We start from the raw sequence: 21,317 nt of genomic DNA on the forward strand, positions 1-21,317 counted from the left end.
AGTAGAGTTTTTCTTACATTTATGGGGTGGTTTCATGCTAACATTTGCTCATTGAATCGATTTGTTTCTTTATTGTAATGGCTTGGCCCCGCCTGGTGTCATAAAAGGAAATGGCTCGGCTAGGTGGGATAGCCGAACCAGAAAAAATCAACAAAACTAGTGTTCATTATGCATGGTGAGATGTATGAGAGACGGGTTGAGAAGCTGAAGGACGATGTGAGGCGTTTGTTCGAAAAAATGGACAAACCAAGATCTCGATTAAAGCTGATCGATACCCTTCAACGCCTCGGTTTGGCATATCACTTCAAGAAGGGGATCAAGGAAGCTTTAGGTATCATATCCATGGACGAGATGGAGGGCGAACTCTATGCAACCTCTCTCCTATTTAGGCTCCTAAGACAGCATGGATTTGAGGTCTCAACAGGTAAATATGCTCATTTGAGACAATGGTGCATTTAAGCTTTCTATGATCCCTAAGTTTTGGCAAACACTTCTAAAATGGGACAGGATCCCGTCTAGAAAATAAAGAAGATGGTGAAATTGATCGATGATTGGGTCATTTCCAAATTATTTTTTGGCTTTTGTAAGGATTAGTTCTCTTCTTGCGCGAGATCTGTTCTTTTTTTCCAAATGGGATTCCTTTTTGCTAGCAACCCTCCTAATTTTTTTTAGTTTTCGCAACGAAACAGATGTTTTTAATTGCTTTAAGGACAAGAACACTTTTATGGAATCTCTCTGTGAGGATACAAAGGGGATGTTGAGCTAGTATGAAGCTTCACATCTTGCATTTGAAGGGGAGATTGTCTTGGAAGAGGCCAGAGCTTTCACCACAAAACATCTCAAGGATCTCAAAGGGAAGATCACAGACCAGAACCTGAAAATACAAGTAGAGCATGCCTTGGAGCTTCCTTTACATTGGAGGATGCCAAGGTTAGAGTCTAGGTGGTACATTGAAACATACGTGAGACAAGTTGATATGAATCCTTTGCTATTTGAGTTGGCTAAGCTGGATTTCAACGTGGTTCAAGCCATATACCAGAGCAATATTAAAGACACATCCAGGTAATTAAGAGCATACGATATAATCCTTGTACATGTATATTTATCCATCCATCTCTATCTCCTGTCTCTCTTTTTCAGGACCCAAATGCCACTTATGGGTTGACTTTAAAACATTAAATTTATACACAAGGGCGGTGATAAATTCACCCCCTTCTATGATGAATTCACCCTGTATTTTTCAAAATAGACTGTACAGCCCACACCATAGGATGATCCAAACCGTCCATTTGATGGGCCACAATGTAAATAGGTTGTCCCAAAAATCATTTGCATAGGATGATCCCAACCGTCCGATCTATAGAAGTTTAGAGATTCCCTCTTTGTATAGGAGGGAGCCCATACCCAAAACGAGGCCTGCAAAATCTGTTTTCCAAAATTGGATGCAACTCAAGTTCATTATTGGCAATTCGGGTTGAACTTTTACCATAAAATTAGGTCACCCCTTGGATACTCCATTTCTATGTATAAATATACATGTATATAGTTTACTCATATTCACACCAATTGACCTAGAGGCTCAACCCCAAAACAACTAATTGTCAAAAAATTGCACTGTAAATATCATTATCCCATACATTTACAACACAAAAAAGCCACTCGTGCGGATAACCAGAGCAAAGAAAATAAAATTTAAGGAAAGCCATAACCAAATTTCTTTAGATATCTAGCAAAGAAAAGGCAAAACAATAAAACAAGGAGATATAAAGTTGGAATGGATGGTGAAAATAGTGCTTCGGATTGATGAAAAAATGAATGATGATGGATAAAATTTCAAGGAAAACAGTAACCGAATTTCTTCATATATCAAGCAGAGAAAAAGGGAGGAAAGGAGATATAAGGTTTGAATGATAGTGAAAAATGGTGCTTGCGATTTATAGTGTTTGCATTTTATATGGTTTTTTAAGCATGTGAGCAAGATTTAATCACCAGTTAGCGGACTCGTCATAGAGTCACTGGACGATGAAGATACAGCTTGCTTCACTGGTCCCATAGGTGCTCGCGGAGGAACTAACTCTAACTCCATAACCAAGTATGCATACATGTTAGGTTAATAAACAATCGATTACACAATATAATGAACAAGTGCTTGGTCCACTATTAAGTATCAAATAAATATTTAGAGATGCTCAGACAACTATACCTCTGTCATAACTTTCAATATAATGCAGGTGGATGATCAAAACCATAGGACTCTTTGTTTTTGTCTCATTGGATACCTGTGTCCTTAAACTGATGATTAAGCCAGAAAGTTGAAATTTTCATCATAGCAGCCTTGAGTACAAGTGGGGGGGTCATTGGTTTATCTGAGAATCCCATAATGATGATCGGACAAGGGTACTTCTATCAGATCATCATTCAAAACTATGTACATGCCTATCCAAATTATAGGACCCCTTCGTTCTTGCCTCATTGGATAGTGGATACCTATATCCATATCCTGGTAATTTAGCTAGAAAGTTAATTATGGACGACCATCCTCACGAAAATAACTAAGGTAAAATAGTCATTTCTAATACAACCAAGGCCAAAGAAGTTAAACCGACGCTTAGTAGGAGTTTCACCGAAGGAATGGATTCCATCTTGGAGTTAAATGAATGAATGAATATAGAGTTTTTCATTAATGTTTTCAAGTCATAGGAGTAGAAGGTTCTTTTTCACTTAAAATCATCTTCCTTATAAAACCTTGACCAATTTAGCCTATGCTAAGGCAATAAATTTTATCATTGTAGCATTTAGCACAAGTGGTGGATCATTACTTGGCGGGTTCTTTCTTGTCAAGAACATGGAGCATCGATCATGTCACTAGTAACTCCTCAAGGGCAACCCTAGAGGTTTATATGGTGTTCCACATTCTCAGTACTTCTTTTGTGTGACCAACTTTTAGGGTCCTTCTGGGCTTGCAATCCAATTGAATTTTGAGTACAATTTGTGTATAAACGGTTCAAGATTTTTGTCTACTGTCAAGTTTACACAAATTGGAACTAAAATTCAACAGACCCTCAGGCCATGTTTGGCAACCATGAAATTTTTTTTCAGGCAATATTAGTTTTCTAAGCGGAGAGCATGTGTGAGGGATAGTTCCCAAAAAAATAGGAAATAAACTATGGGAAATGATATCGGCGCTCCAATGCTTTTGATATTGACGCTCAAGTTTCTTGTCTTTTAGTATTTAAAGGGCTTGTGAGAGCTTTTTGGGAACTGTAATAACCTTTTGAGTTTTGATAAGCCCTTTAAATACTAAAAGACAAGAAACTTGAGCGTCAATTACTCAATATTGGAGGGTCCATAACATTTCCCTAAACTATATATTTTGAGTACAGTTTATCTTTTCCCTGTATTTTTTTTTTTTTTTAACTGGTGAATCTATATTAATAGACAGCAACCGTGGCTAGGTCAACAGTCATGAGCCACACCCATAGAATAATATACTACAATGAAAATCAAAGATTTCCTCAAGGAGGACGAAAAATCGAAAAACCTCTTATTCTGGCCTTGACACACTGGACCTAGCAAGACAATCCGCCACTTATTCGCACCACTTGGGAGGGTATGTGACAGCTAGACTCTTTTTTTGGCGTTAAAGGGGTGTGAATTATCCTACAGGGGGTGCGAATTTATCTTCGCCTTTTGTCCTCTTGATTGGTGACTCGATTTTTGGTATTGTACATAACAGAGCCGCAAAATAGGTAAATGATCCTCCTGCTCCCTTGTTTCAATAATGGCACTCTATACATTTTAAGTTGGTTTTTTATAGCATTATGGGAATTGTAACAACCTTTAGGCCATGTTTGGCAAATTTGAAATTTTTTTTCATGGAATATTAGCTTACCACGTGTTAAGAGAGGGATAGGGAGAGTGGGAGAGGGAAAGTGGGGGAGAATTGAAAGGGCATGAGTGAGTAGATCATGCCAAGTGGGTGAAAAATTAATGAAAAAAAAAACACTACTCTGAGTGGAGTTTTTCTTTTCCTTGTTTTTCAGCTGCTTCTCACCCTCTCCTCACTCATACCCTCTCCATTCTCTCCCTCTACCACCTTCCTTGTCCCTCTCCTACCACTTGATAAACCTATATTCCATAGAAAAACTTTCATGGCAACCAAACATGGTCTTAAAAGCAAATTAGAAAAGTGAAAGAGACTTGGTGTTATTATGGAATCTAGGGTGTGGAAATATCGTTTCCCCAAAAATATCAATCAGTTATTTATCAGCAGGGATTTGCTAAGGACTTTTTGCAGCAAGGCATTCCTAGGCTGGCTGTTGCAGAAGAGGGCAGCCACCTCAGATGAATTGAATGAATAAGACAAAATCTGCGGAATAGTGAGCCTGTGTGGTGCTCTCTCATGCAACAGCCACCCCCGAAATGCCTTTCTGCGGAAGTCCCTGGCAAATCCCTTTTCGGCAACATGTTGTATTACTGTAAATCAATGGGGAGATGACAACTGCTCTCTCTTGTTTCGTTGTTGGCACTCTTTATTTTAGAAGTTATCAGCAGCCAATTAATAAAAAGGGAATTACCAGCGTCCACGCAAAAGGCATTTCGCTGCTGGTCTGTCGCATGTCAGACCAGCCACCTCATGAATGGAGACAAAAGCCTTTTGTGATGGACCCTAGCAAATCCCTAATAAAAATCAAGTACTTCGTACTTTCTTATGGGAAATGATTTCTGCGCTCCAATGTTTTGATAAACATGAGCTCAAAATTTTGTCGTGTAGCATTTAAAGGGCTGTCAGATGAATATTGCGGTTCTCAAAAAGCTCTTAAAGCCTTTAAATACTACACGACAAACATGTGGAGCGCATGTTTATCAAAACATTGGAGCGCTGAAATCATTTCCCTTTCTTATTGCACTAAATGGAAAGTTGTTATGCATATTTTATTAAAACATTAATATTCTACTCCCTTGTTTTGTTAATTAAACTACTCTTTGCATTACATGCTAATTAGCTTTTTAAGGCTGTCATAATTCCCTAAGGCCATGTTTGGATACCTCATGTTTTTTGTATTTGGATTTGAGTTTTGGATACAAAATACATCAATCATCCTCATCAGTCATGCTCATGTTATATGAGGGAGTGAGGGAGGGACGTCTAGCTGGCTGCTCCTGCAGCAAGGTCGACGAGCAGCGAGGGTGAAAGCAATTGCCACAAATATTGATTTTCAAATAATGTCTTGCAGAACAGGTTTGAAAATCGGATTTTTTTTTAACTGTTGTAGCTGATTTGAAATCTAAGGATCTGATCAAGTTCCAAATCTCAGCTGCAAATGTGAGAAATCCAAATCTAAACCCTGTGGTGTCCAAATGTGGCCTACATTCCCTAAATGCTCTCAACAGCCAACCAGAAAAGTTTCATTATCGAAACAAGGGAGTGTGACATCATTTGCCTTACTTAGATGAGTGATGATAAATGTGCCCCCTCTTTTAATCATGATCACCCTTCTTTAGACCATGTTTGGTTTGCAGGAGTTTTCTGGAAAAGTTTGGAAAGGAAAATATTTCTAAGAGTTCACACTTTTTTTTAAATGAAAAATAATAAGACTATTTTAGGATTGTTTCTATTCTTTTTCTTCTTCTTTTTTGTTTAAATTTTTAAATTTTTATCATTTTCCATGAGATAAGGGTAGTGTGATCATTTTTCACGAGTACCATTGATTGTTTTTTCCTTTAATTTTTTTCTATTTTTCTAAATTTTCTCGGTTTTTTAAGAGATAAGGATATATTTTTTTCATTTTTAATGAGAGAGAAAAGAGCTGCTTTTAGCTTTGTAGTTCTACCTGTTTAAAATGGATCACCCGGTGAGTATTTTTCATCGTATTTTGGTGGAGTCTCTGGGCTAAAACCCGCACCACCCATTCACCCAACTAATTCGGGTTTTCATAGTGAAAGCTAAAAGTTAGGTGGGACTAACAAGTTACTTAAATCCCCCCATGTTCCTCAAAGTCCAACCTGACTAAACCCTACATAGGGGTGCAACTAGGGTTGGGGTTGGATCGGGTTGAGGCAAACCCTAGCACAACCCAAGATAGCATTTCATCAACCCTAACCTGATCCTTAGGTCGAGGATGGTCAATCCTAATCCAACCCACCACTAAATCTCTCAACCCTAACCGAACCCATCTAACCTTTTTTTTTTTCAAATCGGGGTGGGTTGGTTCAGGTTCACCCAGGGCCAAACAAAAAAAATACAAGAAAAAACATAACCCTATGAAAATCACGATAAAATTAGAGGAAGAGAGTCGGGTTTGGATCAAGTCGGGTTGCCAAGGCCTCATACCTAACCCAACCAGAAATTAAACCGGTTTGGCTTTTTCCAACCCAATCCCAACCCAACCTGATGAAATGCCAACCCGTCAGGTTCGGGTTGAGTCCGGCCCAAGTTGCACCTCTAGGCCCCACACTCCTTATCACTCCTAATTTCATTTTTATAGTCAGTTGGAAGACGAAGAAGAATGTTTAAAAAGGTGTTTAATAAACTGAAGAATGAGGTTATTAAAACAAGGGCGTGCGGATATCATTTCCATTAAGACAGTAGGACAGTTGCCATCTCTTTTAACAGAAACATATCTTATCTGTAAAATCAATGGCGGTAAAACCTCCTCCCTCTTCCAACTGAACCCAAAAAAAAATGGCCTCCTCTCCTTCAACACTCATTCTCCATTCCTTCTCACAGAGATTCCCTCCATTTACCCATTCCTTTAAGAGAATTCCCATTCGAATCCCCTCCATTAAAGCATCATCAAATGAACCCGAATCAGAAAACGATAAGATTGTTCAAACAGAGAGTGAAAAACCCTCTAAACCCCTCCCCACTACTCGGCCCAAAAAACCCATCTATTCAAGTAAGTTCTCAATGAATGAAATATAGACCTTATTTCTCTACTCTATGTAGGTGGGTTTAGAAATTTATCTTTCTTTGCTTTCTTTGATTTAATATACGGATGAAAGCTGTTCTGGGTTTCCTTTATTTGTGTACTACATGTTGCTGGTGTAGTGATTTCTGTTTCTTTGCTTTCTTTGATGCAATTCACTGATGAATCCTTCTCTCGGTTTCCCAATTTTGACTTGAAAGGCTTTTCCAACAGATTGAAAGACTCTGATGAAAACATGGTAAACTCAAGAAATTTGATGATTTTGTTACGGTCTTGAGTGGAGGCCTACCTAGGTATGGAACTAGGTTGGACTAGCGTGGTGTGGGACAGGTTTGAAGGGACTAGCCTAACGCGTTCCATCAGCTCGGGAGCTTTTGGTGTATTGGATAGGAACCTAACATTTGATTTAAGAGCAGCCACTACGTCACGTGTTTGAGTCATAGAAGGGGTGACCTGTGGGGAGGACTACCTAGAAAAGGCTACTCGGTAAAAAGCCAGAGTGAAAGTCGCCAGAGTGAAGTTGCCTCATAGTGGGCCGCCGCAAAAGGGTGCCACCTGTGGAAAGGGCTACCTAGAAGAAAAAAAAAACCAGAGTGAAAGCTGACACAGAGTAGGCCGCCGAAGATGCAGATGCGGAAGTGTGGTGGAATGTTACGATCCTGAGTGGGGGCCTGCTTAGTTATGGGACTGGGAGGGACTCAGCCTGGTATGAGACACGTTTAAAGGGCATATCCTAGCGCGTTCCATCACTTTTGGCATATTGGTTAGTTACCTAACATTTGGTATCGGAGCAGCCACGACATCACGTGTTTGAATCACGGAAGGGGCATCCTATGGAAAAGGCTACCTGGAAAAAAGGCCAGAGTGATCGCCGTCATATAGTGTGCTGCCAAGGACATCGGATGCAGAAGTGTGGTGGAATAATACGGTCTTGAGTGGGGGCCTACCTATGTATGGGGCTAGGTGGGACCAAGCTTGCTATGGGACAGGTTTAAAGGGCCTAGCCTAGCACGTTCCATCAGCTCTGGAGCTTTTGGCATATTGGTTAGGTACCTAACAGATTCATGAAAGACACAATCAAGTTGTAAACCTGTGGTTTAACAAAATCAAACCAAATTGAGACTGGTTCACGAGTCACGTAAAGATTTATTTTTATATTTCCTTGCGTCAATCGTCGATTTGCTTGAGTGGGCTCCCTTTTATCTCGGCTGAGTTCTTGAAGAACCTCATTAAAGTTTACATTTTGCCCTAGTGTTGATGACATTTTAGAGTTAAAGATTTGAGATCGAGGATTCAAACTTCCTGCTTATCATTCCGAGAGAAAAATTTAGCGTGCTTAAACAAGTTACCTTTCTGAACCCTAATTGTACAACCTTAACCCTAAATAATAAGCATTTGATTTTTTTCCCTTTTTTTTTGTAGTGAAGAAAGGGCAGATTGTGAGCGTGGATAAGGAGAAATACCTCGACAGCATCAATGTAAGTGTTTGATGATGTATTGACATTCATTTATTTTCTTCCTCTTTTATGTTTCACTCATTGTTTTGTTTTGCCCCGATGATTTAAATTGCCTCTCTCTCTCTCTCTCTCTCTCTCTCTCTCTCTCTCTCTCTCTCTCTCTCTCTCACACACACACACACACTCACACACATATACACATGTCTTTGCATGTATATGCATGTATGTATGTGTATATTTATGTAACTATTTATGCTCTTACCATTTTTTAAAAAAAAACTATTTATGATCTCACCAAAACTCGAATTTTTTGGAGAGTTGTCATTAATTCAAGCCACAAACAAAGGTTGCTTTTTCACTCGCATATCCAAAAGACTATGGTGCCATTTAGGAAAACAGAGGATAATGAACACTTTACAGACATCATGGAATAATGAAAATATCACTCTAACAAATCAAGGCATGAACAAAGCTTGTTTTTCACTCCCATATACAAAAGACTGTAGTGCCAAACGCTTGACAAACATCAAGGAATATGTTGATGACACTCTTATTTTATCTAAAGACTTTGATACTCAGATGTCAAACCTCAATGTTATGTGTTCCTTCATTGAGGAAACCTTCAACCTAAATATTAATAAGCACAAATGCTTCATTTCTGATATTAACATGGATGAGTCTCAAACGTCTAATATTGCCAATGAATTGGGAGTTTCTTTCACAACTCTCCTGATAGGTAGGTCTTCTTCTTAAAGATAACAACATTGCCCGCATGATTGGGACTCGATGGTGAAATAAATCCAAGCTAGGGTAGAGCTTATCAAGGAAGATATGTCTCTTTTCCGGATAAGATCACGCTTCTCAAGGCTATGTTGGAGACATCCCTACATACTTCTCGATGTCCCACATACCCTTCTCCCTTGTGTTCATTTGAGCTATTGGAAGCAAGTATGTTGACGATCAACTAAAGTGGGATGGGGGTTTGGTGTTAAAACCATCCCATACTAAAACTTGGCCCTTTTGGCTAAGTGGTGGTGGTGTCTGTTTGGTGTCTGTTTCACTGCAAAGATGATCTGTTGGCCTGAGTGATCTACTCAAAGTACCAACTAGATAATGGAGTCTGGGTTGGCCAAGGGTTCGCACATATGGAACTAGCGGGTGACATCAAGTAGTGAAGCACTATTGAGCTACTCACGTATCACTTCAGACAGATCTAGGAGTGTGATGGCTATAGGGCTCCCATATTGTTTGGAGAGCATGGTTCTCAAAGAAGGAATTTCTCTCGTTTTTTGAGAACATATTTTATTCTGTTGGGGGTGGATGGTGTTGTAGATAATGATAAGAACATAATGTAGAAACAGAACAGTAGAATTTGTTGGGCAAGGCACTTCCAGGAAGCTATCTTTAAGATAGTAATTTCCCACGTATAGATGCAGATGGACTCTTGAAATTCTATCTCCAGGATACAATGCCCAACACCGAGAATTTTAACAGGACTGCACTTCCTATATTCTCACGAACCAGAACCCACTCAGAAAATACGTTTAAAACTAGTATGAAAGTTAGAAGAGAAAAGACTTTAGAAATTCTGGAAGAAGAAGTATATTAACAAACTCGGATCGAGTCCCTCTTAAGGACTTCGAAAAGGTGCAAATACACCCTTCTGAAGAGACTCAGAATCGGTGTAAAGACACCCTCTCATGAAGAGATTAGCACCCTTCTAAAGAAGGGGCGTAACTCTTCAAATATAGCCGTTTAACAAAAAACAGTTTCGGCTATTAAAAAAATTTTTGTTTAAATGACAGTTATAGCCGTTAGGCCTTAACCGTCTTTTTATTTCTTTCTTCTTCTTATATATATATATATAAGAAGAAGAAGTCCTTAAGAGGGACTCGATCCGAGTTTATTACTTGAAGTTCTTTCATAGTGCTCTCTCAAAGAGAAAGCTCCAAAGAACTTGAATGAGATGAGAGAAACTATCTCTTATTTATAGATGAAGGAGTGTAAGGGTTTGAAACCCAAATCTCCATTTGGGATTCACCAAATTTCAAATACTTCCCACCAAAGCATTTGAAAAGATTCCAAATGAAAAAGATGGAGGGAACTTTGCACAACTTTCAAGACTTTGATTTTTCCCTTCAAATTAATGGAGGGAACTTGCACAAGTCTCAAAAACTTTACTTTTTCCCTTCAAAATATATTATTGTAATATAATATAATTAATAACACCAATTACATTATTAGTAATATAATAATTTATAATATATAACAATCCCCCACTTATTACTAATGATGAATGTAGAATGCCTGAAATGCAAAACTAAGTATAAGTATAGTGTAAGTCCAAAGGTGGCCTAGGCTTGAACCTTAGGATTGAATATGAGACACAAGGAAACATATTCACACTATACACGGGTTCTTGGTTCTCTCAAATGGCAGCGCGTTAATGGGCCTTGCGCTGATCCTGGTTTAACAAGTACTCTAGGATTTATCCGGAGAAATCCATAGAAAACGGCCTCTCACTTTCTTACTTGTAAAGGCATACTCATAAGGAACGTTCACAACCGCTCTATCGTTCCACTTTCAAAGCTATGAGTCATGTTAAGAACAAAGTTCAACCTATCTTGTTGTGGAGACACAGTGCATTTAACCAGATATGAGACTTTAAGAGAAAAGTTTTACCCCCACTATTTCTCAAAATATATAATGCACTGGAAATGCAACCTCGCATTAACATTTCATGGATAATTCTTGATTGAATTGCCATTGAACTCTTATGCACATGATTTTCAAATTAAAGTATTAAACTTCAATTGACATCAATCTGATAGAGTGGGTTTCAACCAGTATTATCTCTTTACACCGGTAATAGTCCCATCCTCCCATAGTTTTACTGATCTTATCACCTGATAAAGGTTTCATTAGGGGGTCTGCCAACATTTGATCAATAGGTAAGTATTGAAGTGTCACCTTACCGTTTTTCACAACTCTTCGTATGTGATTATATCTCATAGCAATATGTTGCTATTATTTGATATTCTTTTATTTATGGTGTTGTAAATTGCTGCTTGATTATCACAGTATAAAGTGATTGGTCCTTTAGTAAAATCTATAAATGAAATGCACCTTAAAAATCTTTTAATCCAAAGTATCTCTTTGCTTGTAAGAGACATAGCAATGAATTCAGATTCCATTGAAGATAATGCTATACACGTTTGTTTCTTAGATTACTAAGCAATTATGCAACCACCCATAGTAAAAAGCCATCCACTAGTTGATTTAGAAGTAAGTCTATCAGAAGCCCAATTAGCATCACTATAACATTCTAAAACAGAAGTTGTACAATTATAATGCAAGCCATAATTCATGGTATGTTTTAGATATCTCAAAACTCTACTAATTTCATTCCAATGTTCAATACTTGGATTACTAGTAAATGTACTTAACATACCTACTGAACATGCAATGTCTGGTCTAGTATAATTCATGGCATACATTAAGCTACCAATGATTTTAGCATATTCCTTTTGATTTACAGGTAACCCAGTGTTGGGTATTAATTTACAATGGGGATCAAAAAGAGTCTTACTAGGTCTGCAATCAAAATGATTAAACTTCCTTAATAATTTTTCAATGTAATGAGACTGAGTTAAAATATATTTACCATCTCTTTTGATAATTTTAACTCCTAAAATAACATCAACAGAACCTAAATCTTTAATGTCAAATATTTGAGTCAAATATCTCTTAGTCTCATTAGTACAATCTATGTTGGAACCAAAAATTAATTAACACTTTAAAATCTTTTGTGCTCTTAGAAAAAACACAACTTTCTACTTTACTTCTTTTAAAACCAAAATTTTTATTCTCTTTTCTAAATTTCTTATACCACTGTCTAGGTGCTTGTTTAAGATCATAAAGAGATTTGTTTAGTTTGCATACCTTGTTTTCTTGACCTTTGAAAACATACCCTTCAGGCTGATGAATATAAATTTCATCATCAAGATCTCCATTGAGAAACGCGGTCTTGACATCCATTTGATGTACTTCAAGATTGTAGATGGAAGCTATAGCAAACATAGTTCTAATAGAAGTAAATTTAGTAACAGGAGAAAATGTTTCAAAATAATCTAATCCTTCCTTTTGATTATAACCCTTGGCTACTAACCTTACTTTGTATTTTTCAATACCACCATCAGGTTTGAGTTTCTTTTTCAAAACCCACATGCAACCAATGGGTTTAGTATTAGGAGGAAGATCTACAAGAGTCCATATATTATTATCATTTATTGATTTGATCTCATCATCCATAGCTAATTTCCATAATTTGAAATCAGGTAAGGACATAGCTTCTTGAAATAATTTAGGATCCTCTTCTAATAAGAATGTAAACATTCCAGGTCCTAGATCTTTTTCAATCCTGCGTCTCTTACTTCTTCTCAATACAGGCTCAGAATCATTTTCTCCATTAACATTATCATGCATATGAGATGAACTACTTTCATGAGTCGAATCAAGTAAATTTTCAGAAATATGATCATGATTAGCATTTTGTACTATGGAAGAATCATTGTAAACAACATCAATATCAATTTCTGATTCACTTGATAGTTCTTTTTCTAATTCTAACTTATCAGCATCTTTAATAGTTAAATGTTCAAAGTAAATAGCATGAACCGTTTCAATAACACTATTAGTTTTAAGATTAAGAAATCTAGAAGCTTTACTATACATAGCATAACCCAAGAAAATAGATTTAACAGCTTTACTACCTAATTTAGGTCTTTTAGCAGTAGCATCTAATACATATGCAATACATCCCCAAATTTTGAAATAATCAATATTTGGTTTTCTACCATATAATAACTCATAAGGTGACTTATCATTATTTTTATGCAAAATTCTGTTATAAATATAACAAGATGTATATAAAGCTTCACCCCAAAAACTAAATGGAAGATTCTTTCCACTTTTATTTTCAATCTCCTCTTTAAAGATTATAAATTTATCAAATGCTTCATCTTTAGTCTTTAGTAAATACACATGTATATTTCGAAAAGTCGTCTATAAAAGTTATAAAATAACGTTTGCCTCCTCTAGTTAATTTGTCTTTATTGTCACATAAATCTGTATGTATTAGTTCTAACAAAGATGTAGTTCTAGTGACAGATTTAAAAGTTACTTTAGCAATTTTTGCTTGTGCACAACATTCACAAGTTTTAGTAGTTAAAACAGAACTAGATTTAGGAATCAAATCATGGAAGCCATATGATTTAAAGCATTACTACCAATATGTCCTAATCTATAATGCCAGATATATGTCATGTCATTTGCATCAATAATATAAGCAGAAATAGAAGCATTCTTATTGATATTAAGCAAGTACATATTGTCCTTAGTATAGCCTTTCCCAACAAATGATCATTTCTTACTTATGATCACTTTTTGAGAATCAAATACAACTTTAAACCCATGATCATCAAGTTTCTTAACAGATACAAGACTCTTCCTAAGACCAGGAATGTGATAAACATCTTGAAGAGTTAACACTTTTCCAGAAGTAAGAGGGAGTTGGACAGTCCCTTTGCCAACAACAACACTTGTGGAGGGATTTCCCATGAAAACAGTCTTGTCTTCATTGATTTCATCATACTTCTTAAAAGCATATTTGAATGGAGTCACATGGCATGTTACACCAGAATCAACCCACCAGTCATCTTCCATGTTGACCATGAGAACCTCAGTGAGTATTGCAACCATGTCATTCTCAGCCACCACGTTTGTCTCAGCAGATTTCTTCCCTTTGCGATGGCGACAAACTTTAGCCATGTGACCCATCTTTCCACAGACAAAACAGGGACCTATCTTCTTATTTTTCTCAATTTTCTTGTTGTCTCCTCCTCTCTTTCTCTTATTTGAAGAGCCTCCATTTTTCTGAAACTTGGGTTGGGGTTTAAAGGAATTTCATCATACTTCTTAAAAGCATATTTGAATGGAGTCACATGGCATGTTACACCAGAATCAACCCACCAGTCATCTTCCATGTTGACCATGAGAACCTCAGTGAGTATTGCAACCATGTCATTCTCAGCCACCACGTTTGTCTCAACAGATTTCTTCCCTTTGCGATGGCGACAAACTTTAGCCAAGTGACCCATCTTTCCACAGACAAAACAGGGACCTATCTTCTTATTTTTCTCAATTTTCTTGTTGTCTCCTCCTCTCTTTCTCTTATTTGAAGAGCCTCCATTTTTCTGAAACTTGGGTTGGGGTTTAAAGGAAGAAGATGCGGGAACTTCAACGTTAAGAACTTTATCTTTCTTTCCTTGATCAACAGATATTTCTCTATTGCGAGCCTCATTCTCAATTTGAATGTGTTGAACAAATTGATCCAAATTCAGAGATTTTCTCTTATGTTTTAAACGTTTTTGATAATCCTTCCAAGAAGAAGGTAATTTACCAATAATAGTTGAAACTTGAAAAGTTTCTGAAATTGGTTCCCCGGCATCAGCACATTCAGTTGCAATATCATTGAGTTCATTAACTTGATCAATGATAGGTTTGGAATCAACCATTTTGAACTCAACATATTTCTTAACAAGGAAAGATTTATTTCCAGCATCTTCATTAACATACCTTCGCTGAATTTCTGCCCACAATTCATAAGCAGTAGAGTGCTTGTGAAACACATTGAAGAGCGAATTCGTCATAGCCTGCAGGATGGTGAATCGACAGATATAATCATCTTCTAGCCATTTCTTTTGCCCATCATTAAGTTCACTGGTACTTTCTCCTGATTGATTGTGGATATGCCGTACTCAGTACATAGGCAACCTTTGCAATCGTGAGTTGATAGAAGATCTTCAAACTCTAGTGTTTGTAATTCAGACCATTGAATTGCTCAAGTCTTTCCACATTCTGAACTTGTGTTTTGACAATTGCAGAATCCATCTCGGAATACTTTACTATCTTAGAATTGTTGCAGATAATGATAAGAACAGAATGTAGAAACAGAACAGTAGAATTTGTTGGGCAAGGCACTTCCAGGAAGCTATCTTTAAGATAGTAATTTCCCACGTATAGATGCAGATGGACTCTTGAAATTCTACCTCCAGGATACAATGCCCAACATCGAGAATTTTAACAGGACTGCACTTCCTGTATTCTCACTAACCAGAACCCACTCAGAAAATACGTTTAAAACTAGTATGAAAGTTAGAAGAGAAAAGACTTTAGAAATTCTTGAAGAAGTATATTAACAAACTCGGATCGAGTCCCTTTTAAGGACTTCGAAAAGGTACAAATACACCCTTCTGAAGAGACTCAGAATCGGTGTAAAGACACCCTCTCATGAAGAGATTAGCATCCTTCTAAATAAGGGGCGTAACTCTTCAAATATAGCCGTTTAACAAAAAACAGTTTCGGCTATTAAAAAGTTTTTTGTTTAAATGACAATTATAGCCGTTAGGCCTTAACCGACTTTTTATTTCTTTCTTCTTCTTCTTCTATATATATATATATATATATATATATATATATATATATATATATATATATATATATATCCATTTGGGATTCACCAAATTTCAAACTTCCCACCAAAGCATTTGAAAAGATTCCAAATGAAAAAGATGGAGGGAACTTTGCACAACTTTCAAGACTTTGATTTTTCCCTTCAAATTAATGGAGGGAACTTGCACAAGTCTCAAAAATTTTGCTTTTTCCCTTCAAAATATATTATTGTAATATAATATAATTAATAACACCAATTATATTATTAGTAATATAATAATTTATAATATATAACAGATGGTTACCCTCTTCTAGCTCGACAAGTGGTGCGGACCATCCATGTTAGCTTGAGAGTTCCCAAACCTGTTTGCCAGGGTTACGATGGTTAATTATTTGCATATGCATGGAAGCTCCTTTTCCATTTCCCCCATCCCTAGGACTGACAACTCTTCCAGTTCTAGGGTATTAAATGAAATCCTCAAGGTGTACATAAGGCTTCACTCGTTTTACTTCTCACCTCAGGACTGTAAAGATGAGATTGTGTGGAGGCTCAACAATTCCGGTATCTTCTCAGTAAAATCCTCTACTTCTCTATTTCCCTAGCACCCCGTCCCGGTGTTTCCCCAACATCATCGCCTAGGGCTATTTCTTTCTTTTGGCATGCTTTGGATGATGAGATTATCACCGGAGGCTAGCTTGCTAAGCGGCACGTATCCCCAAATAAATATTGCATTTTTGTGGATACCCCAACAAAATTGTCCCATACCTTCATTCGATATCCATGGTCGCTCCAAATATGGACCTTTTTCTTTCTGATTGTTCATGCTCTTACATCCATAGGGAAGGGAATGTCCTAGCTCATAAAAAGCCTCCAAAATTTTGAGGCACTTTCCATGATCTAGAAGTTTTGCATGAAATGCTCTCTTTGTAAGAGATTTTGGCAATGGGGTTGCATTGCTGCTTCCTTTTTGTATTGACGTTTGCCTTCTTTTGTTTTTTGTTAATTAAATATTACATAAAAAATAAGGCATCATATAACATACTCGATATGAAACCACAAGAAATCCTGCAATTTCATAAATTCAAAACATGCAATTTTTATTTTTATTTTTGAAATTTAACGATGAATTTTATTAAAATAAAATGGGGACAAGATGTCCCGGTTACAGAATCAAAGGGGGCAATGAGGCATAACAGTGCCGACTAAGAGCCCAGGGAATCTATACATATTACATTTGTTCCTGATGCAAAACACCCCTTCTTTTGCCAGTGAAACCGCCAAAGAGTTGGCAGTTCTCCTCTAGTGAATTAATTGTGAGTTAATGTTCCTAACAAGATCTTGAATTTCATCAAGGGTGAACTGCAATCTCCATGGTCCACCGCCGTGATTTCCAGCCTGTGATATTACGTTCGAGGAATCCCCCTCAACTATCAATGGACCTAAGTTGTGGGTGGCATACCATCGAAGGCCAAAAAGCAATCCCCTTGCCTCTGCTTCATTAGCATCACATGTTCCCGCCGTCTCAGAGTATGACATGATGGATCTACTAGAATGATCGCGTATGAGGCCTCCAAAACCGCAGGTCCTGGATTGCCCAAGGAACTTCCATCGAAGTTAAGCTTTAACCATCCTTCCTCAGGAGCAACCCAACGCGGAGTTGGTAGTAGCCGAGGCCTTTTTTCTTTTAGAACTATTTTCTAGTTCTCAAAGCGTTCCCAGTAGAATGTGAGAGTCTCCCATTTGCCTTTGCCCAGGTGATTAAAGACAGCTGTACTTCCAGTAGAATATGCCTCCAATGCCTGCATTTATCGGAAAATACACGATTGTTCTGTTCCTTCCAAATGTGCCATATGATTGCACAAGGTAAAGGTTTCCATAATGATTCGCCCAGGCATCCGAGGAAAAGCCCCCTCCAATGTAGGATAATTTCAGAGACTTCTAACTTTCATTTTGAACTTTTTTTTATACTATTTACTCATGCCATTATTACTTTCAAATACAAAAGCCTCCAATTGATGAAATACAGTTTTAAGAAATAAGTTGCCTAAATTTGCCTTTTTGGAACCACGATCTTAGGGACTTCTAAGATTCACATAAATGTAAAAGTCTTCTAAATTAAACGCAACCCTAGTTTCAATTTTTCAGATCAATTAAATCATAGTGGTCCCCTACTCTCCATTGGAGTCAGCATGACGTAGTTGTGACCCATCAGTACAACCTATTTCGTGGCAATTTTAAGGATTTCCTGTTGTATGAATTGCATTGAGGTTTGTGGAGATAGTTGCCGGAAACTCCTTGGGCGGGTGGGAAACCCGTTTCTCCTAAAATGCGTTTCTCGCGGTTGGGAAACTCGTTTCCCCTAAAATGAGGGAAACACGTTTCAGAAACGTTTCCAAAATATGATACAAAATTGGAGAAATGTTTCTGAAACACATGGGAAACATATAGAAAAGTTATGTAAATAATGTGTAAACGCGTGATAAACGTATGCAACACTCGTAGGAAACGCATATGAAACGTGTAGGAAACATGTGCAGATTACGAAAATCATTTTGGAAAAAACAAATCATTTCCTAAGATGTTTTTCGTACCATTTTCTATTGTTTCACGTTTCTCGTTTCCCCTATGTTTTTTTTCATGCGTTTCCCGTTTCCGTTTCCCACGCTGGTAACTATGGTGGAGCCTGTGGGCGCACTCGTGCTTCATCAACACCACATGTATTGTCTAGATTCACAGTCCATTGACAAACATATGATCTTACTGATCTGAGCATGGCCTGCAAAGGAGTCTTGATTATGGTTTTTAATTACCATTTACATGCACGCCATGTTGCTGGGGCCTGTGAGGTCACAAGGACATTCACACCTGTGAGGCCCTATACTGTTTTCTGTAAAAATTTGCAATGACAGTAAGGGCAAAAAGTGTCAAAAGTTGCACTAAGGTGATGGACATTTGGATGAAGTGGGTTTTAGGAAATGTTTTAAGAGTAAATAGATCTTGGAAGAAAGGTTTTAAATGTTGGGTTAGGTATGCATGCTGGTCGCCACAAAAATGTAAATATGTAGGTTTTGGTTATCTAATTTGGTGGAAATCTCCAGTATCACTGAAGTTTATGGAAATGCATGCAAATTATGGCAATTTAACGTGAAACTTTAGAAAATGCTAGAATAAGTACTAATACACACTTGGAAACCATCATATAAGCAAGAAAACCATCCATAATGGTTTAACAAGATACAAAACCTTATGGCATGCATCGTCGTCACATGTCTGTAACAATAATGTCCATTTTAAAAGTCCATTGCCTCAAAAGCTCTCAGTAGCCTTTCACAGCTGGTTAGAAAATGTAAAACAAGGTGAGTTCATGCCATTATCAAAACATGGTTTTCAGGTTATCAATAGCCTATACATAGATTATCTATGTATAGGCCTCAGATAAGCTATCTGAGCTAGCCACTACAAATAGCACATCAAGCCATATTGTTTGAGACTTGGAGTCATCCAACCCATTCATTCCATAAAACCTAACATTGATAGGTTGTTCCTAAGAAATCATCTCCATAGGATCATCCTAATCATTCGATCAATGCAGGTACAAAATGGACCCATTTTATAGCCGTCCATTTTAAACCTCCACAAATCAAGGGTTAGCATGATCCTATCGAGATGATTTCTTAGGAACACCCTATCTATGTTAGGTCCTATAGAACCAATATCTAACATAACCCAAAAAACATAGGCACCTACCCTATTTATGCTTGCTAGCTCAAATAACCTATCTGAGGTTTCCCTCAAATATATATATATATATAGTGTGTGTGTGTGTGTGTACAAATATTTCATTTAATCAACCTGACAACCCGAACCAATCCACTAGATCTTGCAATTGTTTTGTACTCGTTACCAATCCATGAGATTAATTATTTATAAAAACACAGTAACCTAGTGACTGATCTCCATGTATTAGGCTCATTAGCCCAATCAACTTCAATATATTATTTTACAAGTGACCATCAATCTGATTGGAATTTCTTTACCTGTTGATCCTTTCAGATACTTTAGAATGGGAATACGGTGTCATAATGATGTTTACATGGTTTATGCATGAATTAACTTACCACACTCACAGCATAAGTAATGTCTAGACATGTAATAGTCAATTAAACAAGTTTCCCAATCAATCGCTGATAGCATGTAATATTTCTCAAAGGTTCTGAAATCTCTTTGTCATATGATTCCCATGCTTGATGTACTGAATAATTGCTCAAAGTACAACCTGAAATTGAAATTTTGATTATGTTGATGCCATGAAGTTTGTTATTTTTCAAATTCTGTAAAGTTCTTCAATAATTTATGATGCTGAAACACGGAATATTTTTGCGCCAGTTTATTGTAAAGCCCAGATACAATTTCAGTCCATCTAACTCACCGATATTCGGCTAACAGATTGCTTGGGTTGGGGTCCCAACTGCACCTGCGTGGCTTCCAACAGACATGCTAATCAAGGTAAAATGTTTACACTTTTGTTTGGGCTTCATTTCTTTCAAAGTAAAATGAGTGTAAAACAATTTTTACACCCATTTTCCACTCTTTAAATGGACGTAAAATTTGTTTTATACCCATTTTACGTTGAAAGACAGCCTTGGGAGAAATTATAATTAAGGGAACAACTAACATGACCCAATATGGTCTGTTTAGCGTAGCAATGTATATTGTAGGTTTATAAAGTGCTGACTGTTATGTCTTTCATTTGCTACCATGCAGTCAGATAGGCTTGATTACGAAAGGATCTGATTTAGGCTCTTAATGGAGGAGTATCAAGCATCAGCTGATGGATAGAGATACCCATGCTTCTCTTGTCAAAATATCTTTCAAAGGGTCCTTATTTGTTGTTACACTTCTTCTTCTCTTCTTGTATCTTCATCACATACTATATATATCATTCATTTTTTCCTGAACACGGTACACACTTGGATGTATGCACTTTTTATGGCCTGCCCCTTCTAGAAAAGGGAAAGAAGCATGCTCAAGCATCCAAGCTTCTCCTCTTCAAAGTCCTGGTATGACTTCTCCATTGAAAATGAGATTGAATATACTCTAGCACTATAATACCCATTTGATGCTCTCTCCATCAAAAATCAAATACCAAAACCCCTTTGCCACGTCTTTTGCTCAAACAGTTGCAACACCGACGGCATCCAACCAACTAGTTTTATCCCAACCCAAACAAATGAATGGTTTACATCACCCAAACAAACACTTTTCCATATATAGAGAGAGTTCCTACACCCTAGTGTAGATATGTTATATACTCCCTAGGCTTAAAATACAGTGGGGGTCGCACTGTTTGGGTGATCCAAAGCATTCATTTGATGGGCCCTCAAATAATTAGGGTGTGCCCAAAAAACCAACTCCATA

General features: G+C 37.3%; 1 protein-coding gene across 1 annotated transcript; it reads left to right on the forward strand.

Annotated features, from left to right (window-relative positions):
• The first annotated feature begins 6,583 nt into the window (after window positions 1-6,583).
• On the forward strand, window positions 6,584-20,857 carry LOC143857573 (NAD(P)H-quinone oxidoreductase subunit O, chloroplastic-like). The gene is made up of 5 exons (XM_077368044.1): window positions 6,584-6,899; window positions 8,352-8,407; window positions 14,724-14,837; window positions 20,346-20,405; window positions 20,664-20,857. The coding sequence occupies exons 1-5, from the start codon at window positions 6,686-6,688 to the stop codon at window positions 20,691-20,693; spliced, it is 474 nt and encodes a 157-aa protein (XP_077224159.1). The 5' UTR covers window positions 6,584-6,685; the 3' UTR covers window positions 20,694-20,857.
• The last annotated feature ends 460 nt before the right edge of the window (window positions 20,858-21,317 follow it).

The sequence above is a fragment of the Tasmannia lanceolata genome, unplaced genomic scaffold, assembly GCF_043159265.1.
Source record: "Tasmannia lanceolata isolate RefF3 unplaced genomic scaffold, GAP_Taslan_0.1 ptg000025l, whole genome shotgun sequence".
Classification (NCBI taxonomy): Eukaryota; Viridiplantae; Streptophyta; class Magnoliopsida; order Canellales; family Winteraceae; genus Tasmannia; species Tasmannia lanceolata.